Below are 18,356 nucleotides of genomic sequence, written 5' to 3'. Positions count from 1 at the left end.
GAAATCTGAAAAATGAGCAATTTTTAAATGTGTCTACCTTAAAATATTCACCGATCCATTTAATGTTTTCTCAATCTCATCAGTAGCCCTTTGGTAAGAGGTGTAAGTTTGGAAAAGAAATATTTTGTTTCCCTTTTAAAATTCGTGGAAGAAAGTCCACATTATAACTGTCCTTTTCAATGCAAACTTACCTGTGATGATGTGCCTAGCACCTCCATAATAGTTAATGAAGCAATGGTAATAGAGGCACAAAGCATGAGCATTAATGACTAGCTAGGTGAATGCAGCAGGCCACTAATCCATCACTCAGTTAATCCTCAGGAAACAGCCTGAGAAATGTCTGCATTTCAATTGTATCATGAATGGTTGGTTTGTTTGTTTTTAAATTTTAATTTAGTATTACTGTTGCCCCTTTGGCCTGAGCAATTCACCTATATTTGAGGCCGTGCCTCATTGTGTCTAATAGGAAGAGAATATGATATTATTCAAGTTATCTTTGGTACAAAAATCAGGCCATTTGTCCCATGGCCTGATTTTTGTACCAAAGATAACTTGAAGTCCTCACAAAGACTTCTTTTGGTGTCTGCTAGCTTTCTCCGCTTTTTACACACACACACACACACACACACACACACACACACACACACACACACACACACACACACACACACACACACACACACACACACACTCTCTCTCTCTCTCTCTCTCTCTCTCTCTCTCTCTCTCTCTCTCTTTCTTCCCCCCAACCCATTTATACCAAGCCCAGGGAAGTATAGTAACTCCTCGCTTAATGTTGTAGTTATGTTCCTGAAAAATGCGACTTTAAGCGAAATGATGTTAAGCGAATCCAATTTCCCCATAAGAATTAATGTAAATGTGGGGGTTAGGTTCCAGGGAAATATTTTTCACCAGACAAAAAAACTATATATAATATAGATATACACACAGTATACGTTTTAAACAAACAATTTAATACTGTTCATAGCTATGATGATAGTGAAGCTTGGTTGAGGTGGTGAACTTAGAGGGTGGGATATTTCCCAGGGAATGCCTTGCTGCTAAATGATGAACTAGCACTCAGCTGAACCCTCAAAGGTTATCACGTTGTTAATATAGCCTCTCACACAAGGCAGCACGAACACGAGGGGAGACAGCATAGCAGACAGAGACAGACACACACCTTGTGTGTGGGAGAGAGAGAGATGCACACTGCCCCTTTAAGGAAGCTGACCCACTCTTAAATGCATTGTCCTTTTAAGTGGATCAGGAAGTTGAGACAGCAGCTGCTGCCCCAAGCGCTCTCTGTTTCTCTCCCTCTGTGTCCCCTCCCTGCTGTATATGGAGAAGGGGTAAGCGGGTTGCAGGGGGAGGGGACACCCTGACAGGCCCCTCCCCACCCTCCCTGCATAGCAAGCAGGAATCTCTGGGAGCAGCTCCAAGGCAGAGGGCAGGAGCAGCACATGGCAGTGGGGGGAGGAACAGCTGAACTACTGGCAACTGGTAGCCTGCTGGGCAGCTGTAACACAGGGAACTTAGGGGAGCGGGGAGCTGATAGGGGGGCTGCTGGTCCACCCTGGTTACAGGCCCCCACCAGCTAGCTGCAACGGGCTGCTCTTCCTGCAAGCAGTGGACAAAGCAGGCAGTTGCCAAACAACGTTAGAAGGGAACATTGCACAACTTTAAACGAGCATGTTCCCTAATTGATCAGCAACGTAACAATGAAACAAGAGATCCCTGCTATAAAAAGGATATCATTCTCTATTCAATTAATTCTATAGCTTTGCAAAGCACTTTACATAGGTTTTAATCTCTATTAAGTTCGATGGGTGAGTCTACAAAGCATTTTGGAGGATGCGGGAGGGAGCCTCCCAGCCTGGATTGACAGACCTGGGATAGCAGGCTCGCACAAGCACTCTAAAAATAGCTGTATAAGTCAGAGTGTTGAAGTTGAGGCTTGAGCTGGTGTTCAGGCTCAGAAGCCCATCCGCCTCCCTATGCTGCAGAGCCTGAGCCTCAGTTTCAAAGTGCTGGCTATGCAGCTAGTTTTAGAGCTCTATCTCAGGCCTGCTACCCCAAGTCTGGCAACCTGGGCTGGGAGGCCTGCTCCCACTCACTCCAAAATGGGATGTAGATATATCCGGCCTATAGGGCTTTCCCCTAAGGGACATCATTGACTTCAGCATTGTGAGAGCTGCATGTTTTGATCCTCCATCAGCTCCACAATAATGGGCTTCAGGAAGAGGAGAGCAGGAGAGCAGGAGTCTGCTGTTGAATCTTTTGACAAGGATACTGTCACCATGCCTCTGTGGGTCATAAGTGAGAATGCCAAATTCAGAACAAGCTGCTGGGGAAAAGGGCAGATTCCCCTTCCCCCCCCAACAACAACAACAACCACCACCACCACCAGAAGAAGAAGACGAAGACGACAAACTACTAGTAGTAGTTATTCATCCATGAGATATACCAAACCAGCAACAAAAGTAAACTTCTGTCTTACCACACTGGCTAAGAAGAAGTCAGAAATGCAGCCTCCTTAGGTATTCCAGTCTTGGATTCAACAACCAGACACTAGACTTAATAATGAATGGTTATTTAAAACCAGTTTCAACAAACAAAAGGGTTCTTCTGATTCCCAAAGAACCAGCCACATACCCAGGTCAGTATGTTGCCAATCCTTTAGTATCTAACACCTAAAGGTTTATTTATAAGAAAGAAAGAAAGAGAAAGGTGAGAGTTAAAACTGGTTAAAGGAATCAAATACATACAACAATTGCAAATTTGTTGGATCAGGCTTGTAACAGTGATGGAATAAACTGCTGGCTTGTTAAATCTCTGGTTGCTTCCAAATCATTGGAAGGTCTTCTGTCCCTTGGTTAGAATGCTCCCATTAGTACAATTTCATAGTCCAGAGGTTTGAGTAAGAAAGAGGCAAAATGCAGATTCTTCCAGGGATTTTTATAGCTTCTGCCAAGTGAAGGGAAAACCCATTGTTCTAGTTTGTGGAAAATTACAGGCAACAAGATGGGGTTTGGAGTCATGTGGGCAAGTCACATGTCCATATATGCTTTCCTTAGTCATAGCAGAGGCCATTACCCATACTCTAGACAGAACGGTCACATGAAAGTCCATCAGGTGTGGATGGGCGTCTTCCATAGTCCATTGTGAGTTAAGTGTTCCTTGACGGGCCATTTAACTTGAATAGTTGCTTCAAGATGTGCAGGCTAAATACCTGATGGGTGTTACCACAGGAGCAAACATTTGAAATACAGGTACATAGTTAATATTCATAACTTCAGATGCAAAAATGATACATTCATACAAGTTAGCATAATCATATTTGGCAAATCATAACCTTTCAATAGACACCTTATTTGTTGAAGTTGTATAACAGTGGTAGCAACAATGATATACGTGGTCATATTTTAATCAGATAACATCACAGTTACTAAATCCTAACCCCTAGTGTTTTGGTTTTGTGAGTGATGTGGTTTCATTTGACTTACTGACTTCTAGACAATTAGTGTCTTAAGCATTAGCCAGAGGTTAAAAACCATTCCTTTCATCTTATAAAATTAGATCCCCTTGCAAATGAAAACAGATGAGATCTTTAGATAGCATAAATAGCTACACAAGTTTATAGCTATTTATACTAAGAATTACAGATTTGGCAATTGTGCCATTCTTTCAAATTTGACAAGTATACAATTACGTAATATGCATGGCAATAAAACTGCAATCTAACTGTGTACGCCTGACTTGTGCAAATGTATGCACAACATTTGTGCAACTTTTAATTGTAGGAACAAAGTTTGAGGACTTCAGCTGGAGAAAAATTACAAACTCACACTGACAATTCTGAAATAAATTCAGTAACTGTTTAAAAATCAGTAACTAAAGAATCATCAGTATTAAACAAGTTCTTCAGCAGATAGGATTGTGAGATTATAAAAATATAATCTACAAAATGTCTCAACATACTGGACTCTTGTAAGCAATAATGTGGTTGTACACATCTATTATTTACCCAGCAGTTTTTCTCTTCTGTGTGTTATCCCATATGCTTGCTGACTATAAACTAGCTTGGATGTTGATTGTTCAAATCTGTTTTGGTGATGGTCTGCCCCAGGAACTCTGGAATATGACATGGCTAGTATCTTCGTGGGATGAATCCATTTATAAATTAGTACTAAAACATTTATTGTATAAATGACCCACCAAGAAAAGTGCTAATAGAAGCAGATACCAGGGCAGATTAGGCAAGTGGAAGAAAGGTGAAGGAAAAGCAGTTTAAAAGTTGTAGTTAGAGGGTTTGTTCAAAGTAGGCCAAAAGGGCTTTTGTGGCCAAATGGCTCATAGATCCATCCAAATGCAGAGTCTGTCAAACTCTTTCTCTAGTTCCCTACTGGTGAAGAATTCATTCCAACTGAGCTCAGCCACTTCACTCTCTGGTTAGGTTCCCTGGCAATCTCTGCCTTGAGGAAAGACACTAGTGGTCATATTCCATTTAAGTAATAGGGTATTAGTTCTTTCTTGGCAGCCATTGGATGGAGCCTGGAAAAGGTACTGTCATGGGTTCTAAAGGCCTGTTAATGCATTGGTAGAGGCTGAAGGACTAAAACAGGGAGGTTTTTTTTCCTCAGGGCTTGTCTATACTTACAGTGCAGCTGTAGTGCTTACTAAAGACACTATCTATGCCAATGGGAGAGCTTATCCCATTGGTGTAGGTGCTCCACCACCCTGAGAGGTGGTAGCTATGGCAATGGGAGAAGTACTGTTTACACTGGGGGTTAGTTTGGTATGACTACATAGCTCAGGGGTGTGGATTTTCCACTCCCCTGAGCAACGTACTTATATTGACATAAGTTACTAGTGTAAAACAAGCCTCAGACTACTGTTTCCACTCCTTTCCTCCTCTGTGTGCTCAACAGCACAAGGCAAACAGCAGGGCCTCTGAAATATTACATTCACATGTAGAAGCTAAATTGAGAGCTGCTTCCAAATTAGTTTCTGGAGTAAAACTTGAGAAGAAGCCCAGCCATCAGCAAAGTGGTGCTGAGTGTAATGGCGAGGCTGGAGGGAAGAACGTGGCATCCTGCCTTTGAAGTCTGGCGGCAGATCTGAACGGTCTGTTTACAGTTTACAGATAGCAGGCCTCTTGCATCTTAAATACATAAAGTAACAAAGCTTATGAAAAGAAATATGTGCAATATCCTAGATCAGTAACAGAATAGGTATCCAACTATAAGCTGATAAAATGAATAATACAAAAAAAAATCATTTCCTTCTTTGTTTTCCTACTAAATCAGGGGATTAGAATTAAGTGTTTCCTTGACATCTCAGACCCCTAATGCAGGCAGTACAGCAGGCATCTGAGATGACATCAGCTTTGTATTGGAAACCCAGAATCCTCAGCCTGAATTCAGGACTTGGTGCATAAATGAAGGAGGAAATGATTTTCCAATCTTTATTTTTTAAAATGTAGCTGTTTATAATTGTGAAGTCTGTACTAATCTTCTGTCACTTAGTGTGAATCTTTAACTAAAAGGTTTTGCAGATCATCTTTACTGTTTCTTTCCAAAACATTATTCGAATGCTGCATACAATTGCTTTTTGTTAGCTGTCATTTGTGTTAGAGCTATCGTGTGTATATCTATAATTAAAAAAAACCTTACTACAGTAAATAGCTCTCACAAGTTTCCTTTTTGTTAAAATGAATGTAATCATCACCTTGATCGATCGGTCCTTCATCCCTTGTATAGATTGCACAGATCACAACACGTCTTCCATCCTTCTCTTATCCTGGCCTTCCTTCTCCATGTGCGGCCAAGCCTTTTCACGATAAAATTTTCCCATCTCTTTGAAGGTTGGCCGAGTGATCATTTCAGTTCTCGTGGGTACCACTCGCGATAGCTGCAGTCCATCAATTGTCAGTGAGCCTAGATAAATGCCTGGCCCATCACATTTTACTGTACCTGCTTTCAGTGACATCCCGCACTCCACTCTGCTGTCTGATCACTTCACTGGGGACTCAGTGGTGGAATGAAATCCCAAGAATTCTTTCCATCACCCTCTCTGTGACAAGCAGTTGTTGCTCCTCCATCTCCATCAGCGCCCATGTTTCACCACCATACATTTCATAGTAGCATTAAGATACTGTACTTTAAGCAGTGCATTTCAAACTGACTAGTGCACTTCTCAAGTAGTTGGTCTCTCAGCTTTTGACCTGTCTCTCTTAATTTTGGAGTCTTCTTGAGTTGTTGAATGCTTCTGAATATCTATCCAGTGGTTAGAAAAAGTCAAAGAAGCAATTTTCCATCCCCTTGCTAAGCACGATCTTTACAGCTATTTTTTGAGTGCTAGTGCGAGCCCCACTAGCCCACATCTCTTGTCCTGGGCTGGGAGTCTCAGTCCAAAATGCTGTGTACACATACCCACAGAAATCGTAGTGCAGCGTTTTGTACACACTGTGTTTTATAATAACAAAATCACCTTCTTCCTTCATAAAACACAACTAACGTGGTTATGTTTGTTCAGGTTTGCTGCAAACCTTTTTCTTCCATATCACCACTTTGTAAGAAATAAAAGGTCATTTAAATCAAGAGTTAGTTTTCAGTGTAATTGAATTTTCCTTTCTATCTTAGATACATAGCACAGATCATTTTTATAATAATGTTTGTTAATCTATATTAACATATTAAATATATTCCCTGTGTAACTATATTATTCACTTGTATTACATTATCGAAGTAAAATGACAGGATATAAGATATGTAAACAGTACAATGTGCTGTAATTACTTCTCACGTTCTCTGCAGGAATGCTGCAGCTGTAATCTAAAGTGTTAACAATACAGGAATATTTGAAGGCCCACAATTTCAAAAATCAGCATGAACTTCTGCATGCCATGTTCCCTATTTGCACATGTGCAATCCCTTGTGTGGGTGGGCTCACGGGCTTTAGCTGTTACTATGTGCTATGGGTGCATGCAATCGTGACTTAAAAATTTGGGCCAAAATAGCATTTCAAAAGTCCCAAAAATGACACTATATCTAACTACAATTTCACTGGTATCTGGACATGCAGTGTACATAAAAGCCAGGAAGTTAACTTATTGGAAAAATGAATAAAACTGTCTGGTATTTACCCTTAACTTATCCAAACATATCTAATCAATGTAGTTTTACTTTAAATATTTTACCTACATAAAATCTTATTTAAAATGCATCTGCCCTGTCGAGTGACAGTTTTCTGTAATATGATGTATGAGAGTTGGGTTTGAGTTCTTGCCCCCAGAGGCCCATTAATTAAATGCTCCACTTCTTTCAACGTTTATTTACATGATTGATTTTAAGCGTGGACTACCCACAAAGTATTTGTACTATCAGGGCACTGAACAACAAAAAAATCTTTGGCTCGCGTGCTGCCAGAGGAGGCTTAAGTCTATCAGACTATCTAAGAAAGATTGAGCCTGATAAATCTTTGGATGGGAGACCTTCCAAGAAGACAGTAGCTAAACTTCTCCCACCATGTTTTTAATGACTTTTCATGGTTTTTCTTTTAAATCCTGTATAATGATAACTTTCGTGTTAAATGTTCTCTCTTTCAGTTTTCATGACATTAGCTTCCTAACATTTATTTTATTAATCTAATTATTTTCATGTCAGTAGATTTTAAAAGAAGTCTTTATGAAAAATGTGTGTATATTTCATACACTGAAGTTAAACATTCTTGTATTTTCTGTGTTTCAATTTTTCAGATTAATCGAGCCCCGAGCTTTGGAACTGACCAAAAAATAGACTATGATGTAAAAAAAGGTGTTCTACTAAATGCACTAAAGCTTCTCAACATAAGGTAAACTTGCATTTTAATCCTCACCCTAACTTTTTTTATAGGAGTGTGACGTTTACTGTCCTTTTTTCATATTGAATGTGGGAAAATCATGGGATATGTGCAGTATGGAAAATTTTTTACCAGTCTTTTTTATAATTTTATAATTGGAGATATACCTATCTCCTAGAACTGGAAGGGACCTTGAAAGGTCATTGAGTCCAGCCCCCTGCCTTCACTAGCAGGACCAATTTTTGCCCCAGATCCCTAAGTGGCCGTCTCAAAGATTGAGCTCACAACTCTGGGTTTAGCAGGCCAATGCTCAAACCACTGAGCTATCCCTCCCCCCAAATTGTGTGAATGGCAAATTTGTTACCAGTCTTAAATTGTGTGAATGGCAAAGTTTTCTTATGTACCAGTTTTACTATGTGTACGTGACTCAACTTCAACTTTACTCCTCATTAGTGTGCATTACAAAAAAGAGTATTGATTACCATTCCTGATTCTCTTTTTAATAATTTTTCACTCAGGTCTCAGAGTGTGGATGGTAAGTGCTGGCATGGGTTCACTTGCACTTTGGTAGTTTGATCTGATGGCAGTAGCATCCACAACTGCAATCCATTTCTACTAACACCAGAACACAGAGGTGGGGGTAAACTGGAGGAAATGGTGCAGTTTTCAGTTGTAAACCTAATGGAAAATAATTACCGTAAGTTAAGGTCAAGGTTGCACATTGGGTGGTAGCACAAAATCAGTACGGTACTGTACTAAAAAGCAGAGAGTTATCACAGCCATAACAATTGATACTATAAGAATTCATTCTTAAGCAGTATTTATTTTTTTATCTTATCTATAAGATCTACAGCATAGAGTGTTTGATAGGAAAAGACAGGGGGTTTCTTTTACAGTGAAAGTACCTCTCAGCTCAAATGTGTTGTAAGAGGGTATGGAGTGACAACCTCTACACAGAGGTTAATACATTAGACCCTCGTCCTGGAATTGGATCTGTGAGGACAGACCTCTGTGCCTGTGCAGAACCCCATTGATTTCAGTGGGATTGTGCACAGCTATAGCTGTCTGCCTATATGGAGTCCCATTAAAATTACTGGGGGTTCTGCACCTGTGCAGGTCTGATTGCATGTTGGGACTGTATCCCATCCCATGACTGTGCCAGATAAATATGTACAAAAGATTTCATTATAAAAAAACTAAGAATTCAGCTATGTTTATAACAATGTAATGCAGTCGTCTCCTAATCCTGATTAAAAGCTATTGCTTTCCGGATTAACTGAGTCATATTTGAATGTAATCTCTATTTTAGGACAAGTGATAAAAGGAGAAACTTAGCCCAACAAAAAGCTGAGGCTCAAAAGAGACTTTATGGTCAAGGCTCAATGAAAAGACTGTCACCAGGATCCTCTGACTGGGAAAAACAGCGCCAGACGCTAGAGAGGAGAAGAGAAGAACTGGTATAAAGGAATTTTACAAAGTTACTCCTCCTTCCCTCCCAAGGCTTGTACTCAGTCAGTTTTAATTCTTTCTTACTTGATTTCTAGAAAGAGAGACTTGCGCAAGTTCGTAAACAGATTTCCAAAGAAGAGCATGAAAACAGACACATGGGGAACTACAGGTAACTGTGCCCTCCCTCTTCCTGCTTGTGTGGGATGAATCAGTCCAGAATTGAATTATTTATTTAAGAATAATGGAAATAGGTATTGTGAGGCGATGATAGATTTTCTGCAGAAAAAATTATTGACAGGAATTTATTTTAAGTATTGATGTCCACCAGCTGCTGTCTTTTCCCAGGTAATAGGACTTCTAATCCAAGGTCTGTGTTTGCATCTGGCATTTATAAGGCATCAGTGATATGGTCTATAGGCACCAGCATAATTACTTGAAAGACTTGGACTTAAATATTGAGGTCACTGAGAAGCAGGGCTGCAGATAAAGGGCATGTTCCTGCAGCCAGGCAACACTCCTATTGCTAGCAAATTGTAGGCAGAAAGGGGGTGATAATGATGATGCCTATCTATGGTATGTCTTTAGGTATTTTTCCTTTGAAAATAACAAACAATGGGGTAAGTTTTAATGGAGCAAAGGTCCCACTACTTAACAGTATGTAGATTTTGTTATGTTCTAGACAAAGCACACCGTGTTGATTAAATACTTGAAAAAGACAAAATTTAAATAAACAACAACTTTATTCTATCATAAGTATCTATGATAAATATTATATTTGAAAGTATCATCCTAAGGAATAAAGGCTGTTTTTAACATCAGCTCCAGGACTGAGGGAGTACATATGTGAGCATTATGCCACCTCTGTATAAGTGGAGCTGACTGTACTTTTAAGATACAAGTAAATAATTGTTTTAAACTGTTAATGAGAAAAATCTAGATTAAAAAAAGCTCCCTTACCATATGGAAAGATGATCAATCCATTACTATTGTTGCATGGCATGACATTAGTGTTTTAAATGAGAACCGCAGGAAACTTGTATGTCTGCGCCGACTTCAGACCTGATTCTGTGAATGGGAATCTTTCCATTGACTTCAGTAGGTTTTGGGTCAGGTTCTATATCTTCAGGTGTCGATTCAGCAAGGTACTTAAGCATTGTAGTAGTCCCATTGACTTGAGTGGGACTACTCATGTTTAAAGGTAGGCGTGTGCTTAAGTACCTTACTGAATTTGAGGGGCTTAAGGAGGGTGTAGGTTTCATGTGGGCCCTTTGCAGTGGAGTATATTTTCCTCATATTGAATTACCGTATTGTTCCGAGTATAGGCCGCTCCTGATTATAAGCCGCACCCTTAAAGTTTGGTGCTATTTTAAAAAAATTAAATTTTTAATTTTTTTAACTTAAAGAAAATCTCAGCCACCGGGACTCAGAGGGCTCTGGGCTGTCTGCCGCGGCGGGAGCCCAGAGCCCTTTAAATCCCAGCCGCGGCGGGGAATCAGAGCGCTCTGGGCTGCCCGCCGCGGCGGGGAGCCCAGAGCTCTTTAAATCCCAGCCGCGGCTGGGACTCAGAGGGCTCTAGGCTGCCCGCTGCGGCGGGGAGCCCAGAGCTCTTTAAATCCCAGCCGCGGCGGGGAATCAGAGGGCTCCGGGCTGCCCGCCGCGGCGGGGATCCCAGAGCCCTTTAAATCCCAGCCGCGGCGGGGAATCAGAGCGCTCTGGGCTCCCCGCCGCGGCGGGCAGCCCAGAGCGCTTTCAATCCCAGCCGCGGCGGGGAATCAGAGGGCTCCGGGCTGCCCGCCGCGGCGGGGAGCCCAGAGCCCTTTCAATCCCAGCCGCGGCCGGGACTCAGAGGGCTCTAGGCTGCCCGCTGCGGCGGGGAGCCCAGAGCTCTTTAAATCCCAGCCGCGGCGGGGAATCAGAGGGCTCTAGGCTGCCCGCTGCGGTGGGGAGCCCAGAGCTCTTTAAATCCCAGCCGCGGCGGGGAATCAGAGCGCTCTGGGCTGCCCGCGGCGGCGGGGAGCCCAGAGCTCTTTAAATCCCAGCCGCGGCGGGGAATCAGAGGGCTCCGGGCTGCCCGCTGCGGCGGGGAGCCCAGAGCTCTTTAAATCCCAGCCGCGGCGGGGAATCAGAGGGCTCCGGGCTGCCCGCCGCGGCGGGGAGCCCAGAGCCCTTTCAATCCCAGCCGCGGCGGGGAATCAGAGGGCTCTAGGCTGCCCGCTGCGGCGGGGAGCCCAGAGCTCTTTAAATCCCAGCCGCGGCGGGGAATCAGAGGGCTCCGGGCTGCCCGCTGCGGCGGGGAGCCCAGAGCTCTTTAAATCCCAGCCGCGGCGGGGAATCAGAGGGCTCCGGGCTGCCCGCTGCGGCGGGGAGCCCAGAGCTCTTTAAATCCCAGCCGCGGCGGGGAATCAGAGGGCTCCGGGCTGCCCGCCACGGCGGGCAGCCCAGAGCGCTCTGATTCCCCGCCGCGGCTGGGATTGAAAGTATTTTTATTGGGTTTTTTTTTAGCAAGATCCCGCTTATAGGCCGCACCCCTAGTTTAAAAACTTAAATTAGGGGAAAAAAGTGCGGCCTATACTCGGGACAATACGGTATAATGCCTAAGGCCGGCTCTGGCTTTTTTGCCGCCACAAGCAAAAAAAAAAAGGGGGGGGGTGCCGGAGCGGCAAAGCAGGGGAAAAAAAACAAACAGCGCGGCAAACTGGGGGACGGGGGGGGGGGACAACGGCGCGGCTGGCAAAGCAGAGGAAAAAACAAAACAAAAAACCCTACAGGGCGGCCGGACCCAGGGTGCAGCGGGACTCCCTGTGCTACAGAGTGTGCGCCTGGTCTAGTGCGGGGGAGAGAGAAGGGGAGCGGCCAGCACTTCAGTGGGGAACTTACCCCGCGGCCCCGATTGCCGCACCGTCTGCCGGGAGGGCTCCGCGCTGCTCCGGTCGGCAGGGAGGGAAGGACGCGGGCTGCCCTGCGGTGTTTGCTGCAGGGTGCTCCCCTCCTCCGCGCCCTACAGGGCGGCCAGAGCAGCAAACAAAACCAAAAAAAAAGCATCAGTGCCGCCCTAGGATTGAGCGGCATGCCGCCCTCTAGAATCTGCCGCCCCAAGCACCAGCTTGCTCAGCTGGTGCCTGGAGCCGGCCCTGATAATGCCTGTCCCTCCAATGAAATTATTGTTAGGCTTCTTTTAAACCAGCAGAAACACCACTTTTTCCCCCCCTTTAAAAAAACTAATTGTTACCAAGGAGCTGTGGCCTGCTCTGCACTGAGACCAACAGGTCTGTACTTAAGGCTAAATCCTGGTCCTGGTCACTTCTATTGCATAACTCCCACTGACTTCAGTTGGACCAGTATTTGTCCCTTTAAAGCAAAACCTGAAGCAGAGGGACTAGATTGCTGAATGCACCTTCTCATTAGCTGAACCTGTGTAAATTATTTATATTTAAGCAGAGGAGCATTTCCAATCACAATTGACTGTTCCTTTGACCTCACAGTTAATAGTCTGTTTATATGTGTAAAGTACAAGAAATAAATGCAATTGACAGACGTATTTTAGACTTTTGAGTGTAATTGTTTTGTGAACAAATGGTCTCTTTATATTAGTCAGAAAGGCATATTTTCTTCTGCTTCTGTCTTGCACTGAAATAGAAAGCACTTTGGACCAGATTCTTCACTCATTTTCACTGATTTAAATGCACAGTAACACTACTAGCGGCATATAATACCTGTATAATCGAGAGCAGAATGTGGCCCACTATCTTCTCAATGTATAAATATAAGGCAGTATCCCGAGAAGTACAGAGCATCTGTTAGGCAACTATAACTCTCATTGATTTTAGGACCAACTCCATCATTTTTACTGAAGAAAATATTGATATGAAATTCAAATTTATTATAGAAGTGATTTTCCGTAAATCAATTATCTGAGGTTTTCTGCATGCCAGTATCTGTGCATTAGAATATAGTCTCAATGCTTTTTTTTTTTTTTAATGGGAGAAAATTTACCAACAGATTCATACTGGCTCAGGATGCCTTTTTCATGAAATGAGACTTCACACCTTATATTCGCTCACTCTCCCTCACAGTCCTCTGAACGCTTTGGAGATCCTTCAAGAAAAATGAAATTAATGTTTGTGACAGAGTGAGGAAGCTACTACTAGCTATTTCCCTTGCCTTCTCTGATGCACTTCTGGCCCCCACTAAGGACACCCCTGGCCCTCTCTAATTCTCCCTTGCTCTCTGTGGAACTTCTATGGTTGCTCCTAATTTCTCCATTGACACAGCCTTGTCTGTAACACACACAAAGTATAGCTGCTGCATGGTTATGAATTATGCTAGTTTTTAATTTGTTTTAGACCAGTGGAGAATTTTCCATTGGTCTGAGATCACTGAATGTTCACCATAGCATGCAAAGGAAACTGTACAAGAGTATATCTGAACCAAAGCGACTATGTTTATTTTAAACGAATATGTGTGACTCTTGACTAACATGATTCTATGAAAACTGAAAACCAAAAGATTTTTCCACATACAGCTGGGAAAGAAGACCATTTGTCCAACCACTGGATAAGGGAGTGCTACAGATTGCTCTCCAGCAATCTTCTCTGGCAGATGCCTGGATTATATTAATTAAGTCTAGTGAGAACATGACCACTCTTACCCATCTGAGTGAAGGTCACTGCAAGAGGTAGTTTTTCAAGGAGCCAAACATTGTGAGCAGGCAAAAGGGGAGCGATTCTTTTACAAAATTCACAAGACTTAGTGTATGTCTACACTGCACTGTAAACCTCCATTTGTGGGACCTGCACTTGTGGAGTTTGTGTTTCCAAGCCTACACTTGAGCATGCACACTGCATTGTAAACTCAGGCTTACAGTTGCTGGAACTGAATCTCTCATCTATGGAATGGAATCTGAGCCTGGGTTTACAATGAAAATTCAGGTTGGAGCCCAAGCCCCCTTACTGTCCACACACAAGCTTTTCTGACTTGGGTTAGTAAGCACACAGGAACAGGATGTGGGTCCAAGGCTGAGTCCCACTGTGACTCTGGTCCAAGCCCTGTCATTTTGAAGTGTGGACACAGCTCAAGCCATAGACCCAAGTCAAAATATACCAGTTACATGATGCTAACTGATTATAATCTATTTGCCCACTTAATGTAGGTTAGAAATTATTTACCAGGTTTTATGGTCTCTGGCTATGCTTCAGTTTTTCCTGACAAGTAGATTAGGGATGATTCTCTTCAGAGCCAATTGTTTCTTTGTAAATGTGCATAAATCACTCAGTCCTAGTTTTGCATTGTCATAATCTCCCTACCCACAGTTGTAACGAATAATGGTCATAGCTGCTGTAATGGAAAATTGGAGCCATTCTCCATCTTTGTTAGATAATGTTTTTCTAATAGTGAATGTTCCTGTCCATTATGTTGAAAGGGTTACTGCGGTAGTGCAGTACATCTCTAAGATTTAATTTATAGCAGGCCCATAAAAGCATAGTAGTTAATCAGTAAGATTTTCAATTCTTTTGTATTGCTTTGTTTCCAAAACAAAATATTTCATGCCTCTGAATACAGTATTTTGTTAATGTTTCATGCCTCATTCACATCTGAAGTTGAAATTTCAGTGAGTATTCCAAGACTCAGTCATGATATTTCTGTAGAAGAACCTGCACTGTCTGTCTGTCTGTCTCTCTCTCCTTTTTTTAAAGCAGTCAGTTGCTGGCTAAAGCATGTATGTGTCCACTGAGCTAAACTTAGGTGAGAGAGTCTTATTCACAATATGCATTTAATAATAATTACAGACTAAATAAATCTCCTACATAACAAGTTTTGTGAATTAGTTACTTTAGTTGTATTCCTTGGGTGGTCAGTAGCTCAACTTTATGTTTTACTCTTGTCTCCATTTCATTTTTTCTAATTGTAGGCGAATTTACCCTCCTGATGATAAGCTGCTACTTGAAAAATATGAGAGTTTGTTAGCCATTGCTTTCCAGACGTTCCTTGCTGGGAGAGCAGCTTCACTTCAGCGGGAGTTGAATAATCCTTTGAAAAGAATGAAGGTACTAGTGTGCAGAAGTATTGGCTTTAAAGTTATGTATCTTGGAATTCCATGACCCAGCATGAAGTTTTGAATCAGGTTTGAATCATCTTTGCTCATGTGTCATTAATAACAACACTTTACAATTTTTCTGTAGTTTTATTATTGTTCTTCATGTAGCTTGTTGAGTCTGGCTGAACTGCACTGAGTCTGGCTGAACTGCACTGGACATAAGACCCAGGGAGGAGATAGGACAAGTGGCTTTAAGCCACTTTTCCATTTTCTTGATCCTCAGCCTGACCCATGGCCAAACTAAACCCTGGCATAAATCCCCATAAAGACAACTCTGCCTACTGATAATTGCCTTCTTTCTCCCCCAGTAATGGTCCCAGCCTGCTCAGGGATGCCCACTATAGCTGGGTGGGACAACAGCTGTCATAGAACCAGCTCCACTATCTTTATGGCCCTCAGGGATCTCCCTAGCTCAGGGGAAATTCCTAGAGATAGCCACTTGAGGAATAGAAATATTTGAAATGGAGAAATTATCATGATTTAGAAGTCATTGTTCAAATCTGAGAAATTATTACAAACTTAGGGGAAATAACCTTTTCAATAACATATCAGCCAGCAGTCTAACAGAAGATTATGTCCAACCATTCACAAAAATAGCTATTAACAAACTATACGGGTCAAATCCAGCTTGCACTCTTGCAGGTATAATTGATTTCCACTGGAATGGCGTACATCAGAGGAAAGAATTTAATATCAAGATTTTATTATTTTATCAAAATAGTCTTTGGAAGCATGTGAATACATGTTCGTGCACACACAGGTGTTTAGTGATTATTTGATCAGAAAACCACTTCTAAATCTCAATCCAAGCTGCCACTTTACCTTTGGAGGAAAGGTGGGATCTGTTTTGAATTGTCATTTTTAATGACATTGCTTTGCATTAATCCTAGACACATTCACATTTGCAGGAGGAAGACATTTTGGATCTTCTGGAGCAATGTGAACTAGATGATGAAAAACTGATGGGAAAATCCACCAGGCAACGAGGACCCAAGGTGTTTGACTGATTTTTAAATTAATTTGTGCCAAAGATGATTAGGCTAGGCAAGCTGCAGGCAGCAGTGGATGGGTTGGATACAAGGTACATGCATATTGTTCCCCTCCAGCCTGGAGCTTAAGCTCAAGAGATTTGGAGGTGAGCTCCTTGGCCCATCTATGAGGGGGCAAACCACGACTTCAAATGGAATTATAAAGGAGGAGCTACGCGTAGGGATTCTTGCAGGAATTTTCTTTCTCAGAGCTCCTTTGTATAGGTTTTTTTGGGTTGCAGCAGGGGTGAAGATCTGGGCCCAGGAAATTGTGATCTGCCCAATTAAATTCCCAGGGACATGCTGGCCTCTGCTTCCCGCAGCTCCCATTGGCCAGGAACGGTGAAGCACGGCCACTGGGAGTTGCGGGCGGCTGTGCAAATGTAAACAAACGGGCCACAGGTTGCCCACCACTGCTTTATATTCTTAGCCTATCTCAAAGGGGTGTTGTGAGCCTTAATTTATTAACGTCTTTAAGGAACTTTGAGGTCATGGAATGAAAGGCACTCTGGAAGTTCAAAGTATTAATTATGATTATTATGTGTGTGTGACTTGATGTACTGCAAAAAGTGTCATCCTGCTACAGAGGATGTTTCATATCCAGAATCAAATTTTAAGTGAAATATGTATTAGTTTTAGCATAGTTTCTGCTGATAGTGCACATAGTCCATACGAAGCCCATTGCATTAAATTCATCTTCTCACCAGTCAGCAAAGATTAATTACTGTATTATCAAGCCTAAATTATTTGCCTACATTCTGCAATCCTTCTAACTCATAACTCAGTTTAGAAAAGCTCATATTTTAGGTGTTTGAACTCATCTCGATTTGTGTGTGTGTAAAGGAATAGAAAAACTTCACAGCATTTTCTGTTCCTCAAAACATTATGTACAAATCTGGGACTGCAATTCCTTACAAAAAACAATATAAGAACATAAGAGAGGCCGTACCGGGTCAGACCAAAGGTCCATCTAGCCCAGTATCTGTCTACCGACAGTGGCCAATGCCAGGTGCCCTAGAGGGAGTGAATCTAACAGGCAATGATCAAGTGATCTCTCTCCTGCCATCCATCTCCATCCTCTGACGAACAGAGGCTAGGGACACCATTCTTACCCATTCTGGCTAATAGCCATTTATGGACTTAGCCACCATGAATTTATCCAGTCCCCTTTTAAACATTGTTATAGTCCTAGCCTTCACAACCTCCTCAGGTAAGGAGTTCCACAAGTTGACTGTGCGCTGCGTGAAGAACTTCCTTTTATTTGTTTTAAACCTGCTGCCTATTAATTTCATTTGGTGACCCCTAGTTCTTGTATTATGGGAATAAGTAAATAACTTTTCCTTATCCACTTTCTCAACATCACTCATGATTTTATATACCTCTATCATGTCCCCCCTTAGTCTTCTCTTTTCCAAGCTGAAGAGTCCTAGCCTCTTTAATCTTTCCTCGTATGGGACCCTCTCTAAACCCCTAATCATTTTTGTTGCCCTTTTCTGAACCTTTTCTAGTGCTAGAATGCTAACTATAGACCTGATCTTGTAGTGGAACCTTATACAAGAGTGAGAGTCCATATGGGTGGATCTGTATGAAGGATTGGGACCTAAAAGAGGACCTATGCATACCCCATTCATATTAAAGGGATTTCTGCAAGAAACTCATTAAACTTAAAGGGAGTTTGTAAGCAAATGTGTTAACTCTCTGGCTCATGCACCAGCGAACACTCTCTAGCCCCAAGATTTCAATTTCTTTTTCTAACTGTGGGTGAATAATTTAAAAACCTCTAGAAGGTGCCTCACACACACTGGAAGGTTTATTTCCTCATGTTCATTATGTTGCACTGTTCTTTGTACAGTGTGTTCACAAGAATAAAAAAATTTAAACTACAAAATACCGGGTTTTTAGAGGAGATTAGTAATTGTCATTTTTTTGTTCTTGTGGAACAA

At 42.2% G+C, this 18,356-nt stretch overlaps 1 protein-coding gene and 1 long non-coding RNA gene across 8 annotated transcripts in view; one reads left to right on the top strand and one right to left on the bottom strand.

The window, feature by feature from the left end:
• The window catches only part of TTLL7 (tubulin tyrosine ligase like 7), a 122,253-nt gene that overhangs the window by 71,402 nt on the left and 32,495 nt on the right, over positions 1 to 18,356 (top strand). For all 7 annotated transcript variants that reach the window (XM_045026213.1, XM_045026211.1, XM_045026212.1 and 4 more), the window contains 5 exons: positions 7,760 to 7,854; positions 9,152 to 9,299; positions 9,387 to 9,460; positions 15,200 to 15,335; positions 16,294 to 16,380. In XM_045026213.1, the coding sequence (XP_044882148.1) occupies positions 7,760 to 7,854; positions 9,152 to 9,299; positions 9,387 to 9,460; positions 15,200 to 15,335; positions 16,294 to 16,380 (540 nt within the window). The remainder of the gene's footprint in view (positions 1 to 7,759; positions 7,855 to 9,151; positions 9,300 to 9,386; positions 9,461 to 15,199; positions 15,336 to 16,293; positions 16,381 to 18,356) is intronic.
• The window catches only part of LOC123375387, a 33,515-nt gene that overhangs the window by 1,230 nt on the left and 13,929 nt on the right, over positions 1 to 18,356 (bottom strand). The window lies entirely within an intron of this gene.

Source organism: Mauremys mutica, chromosome 8, assembly GCF_020497125.1.
Source record: "Mauremys mutica isolate MM-2020 ecotype Southern chromosome 8, ASM2049712v1, whole genome shotgun sequence".
NCBI lineage: Eukaryota > Metazoa > Chordata > Testudines > Geoemydidae > Mauremys > Mauremys mutica.
Note: the sequence above shows the minus strand (reverse complement) of the source record. Positions and strands in the feature narration are given on the sequence as shown.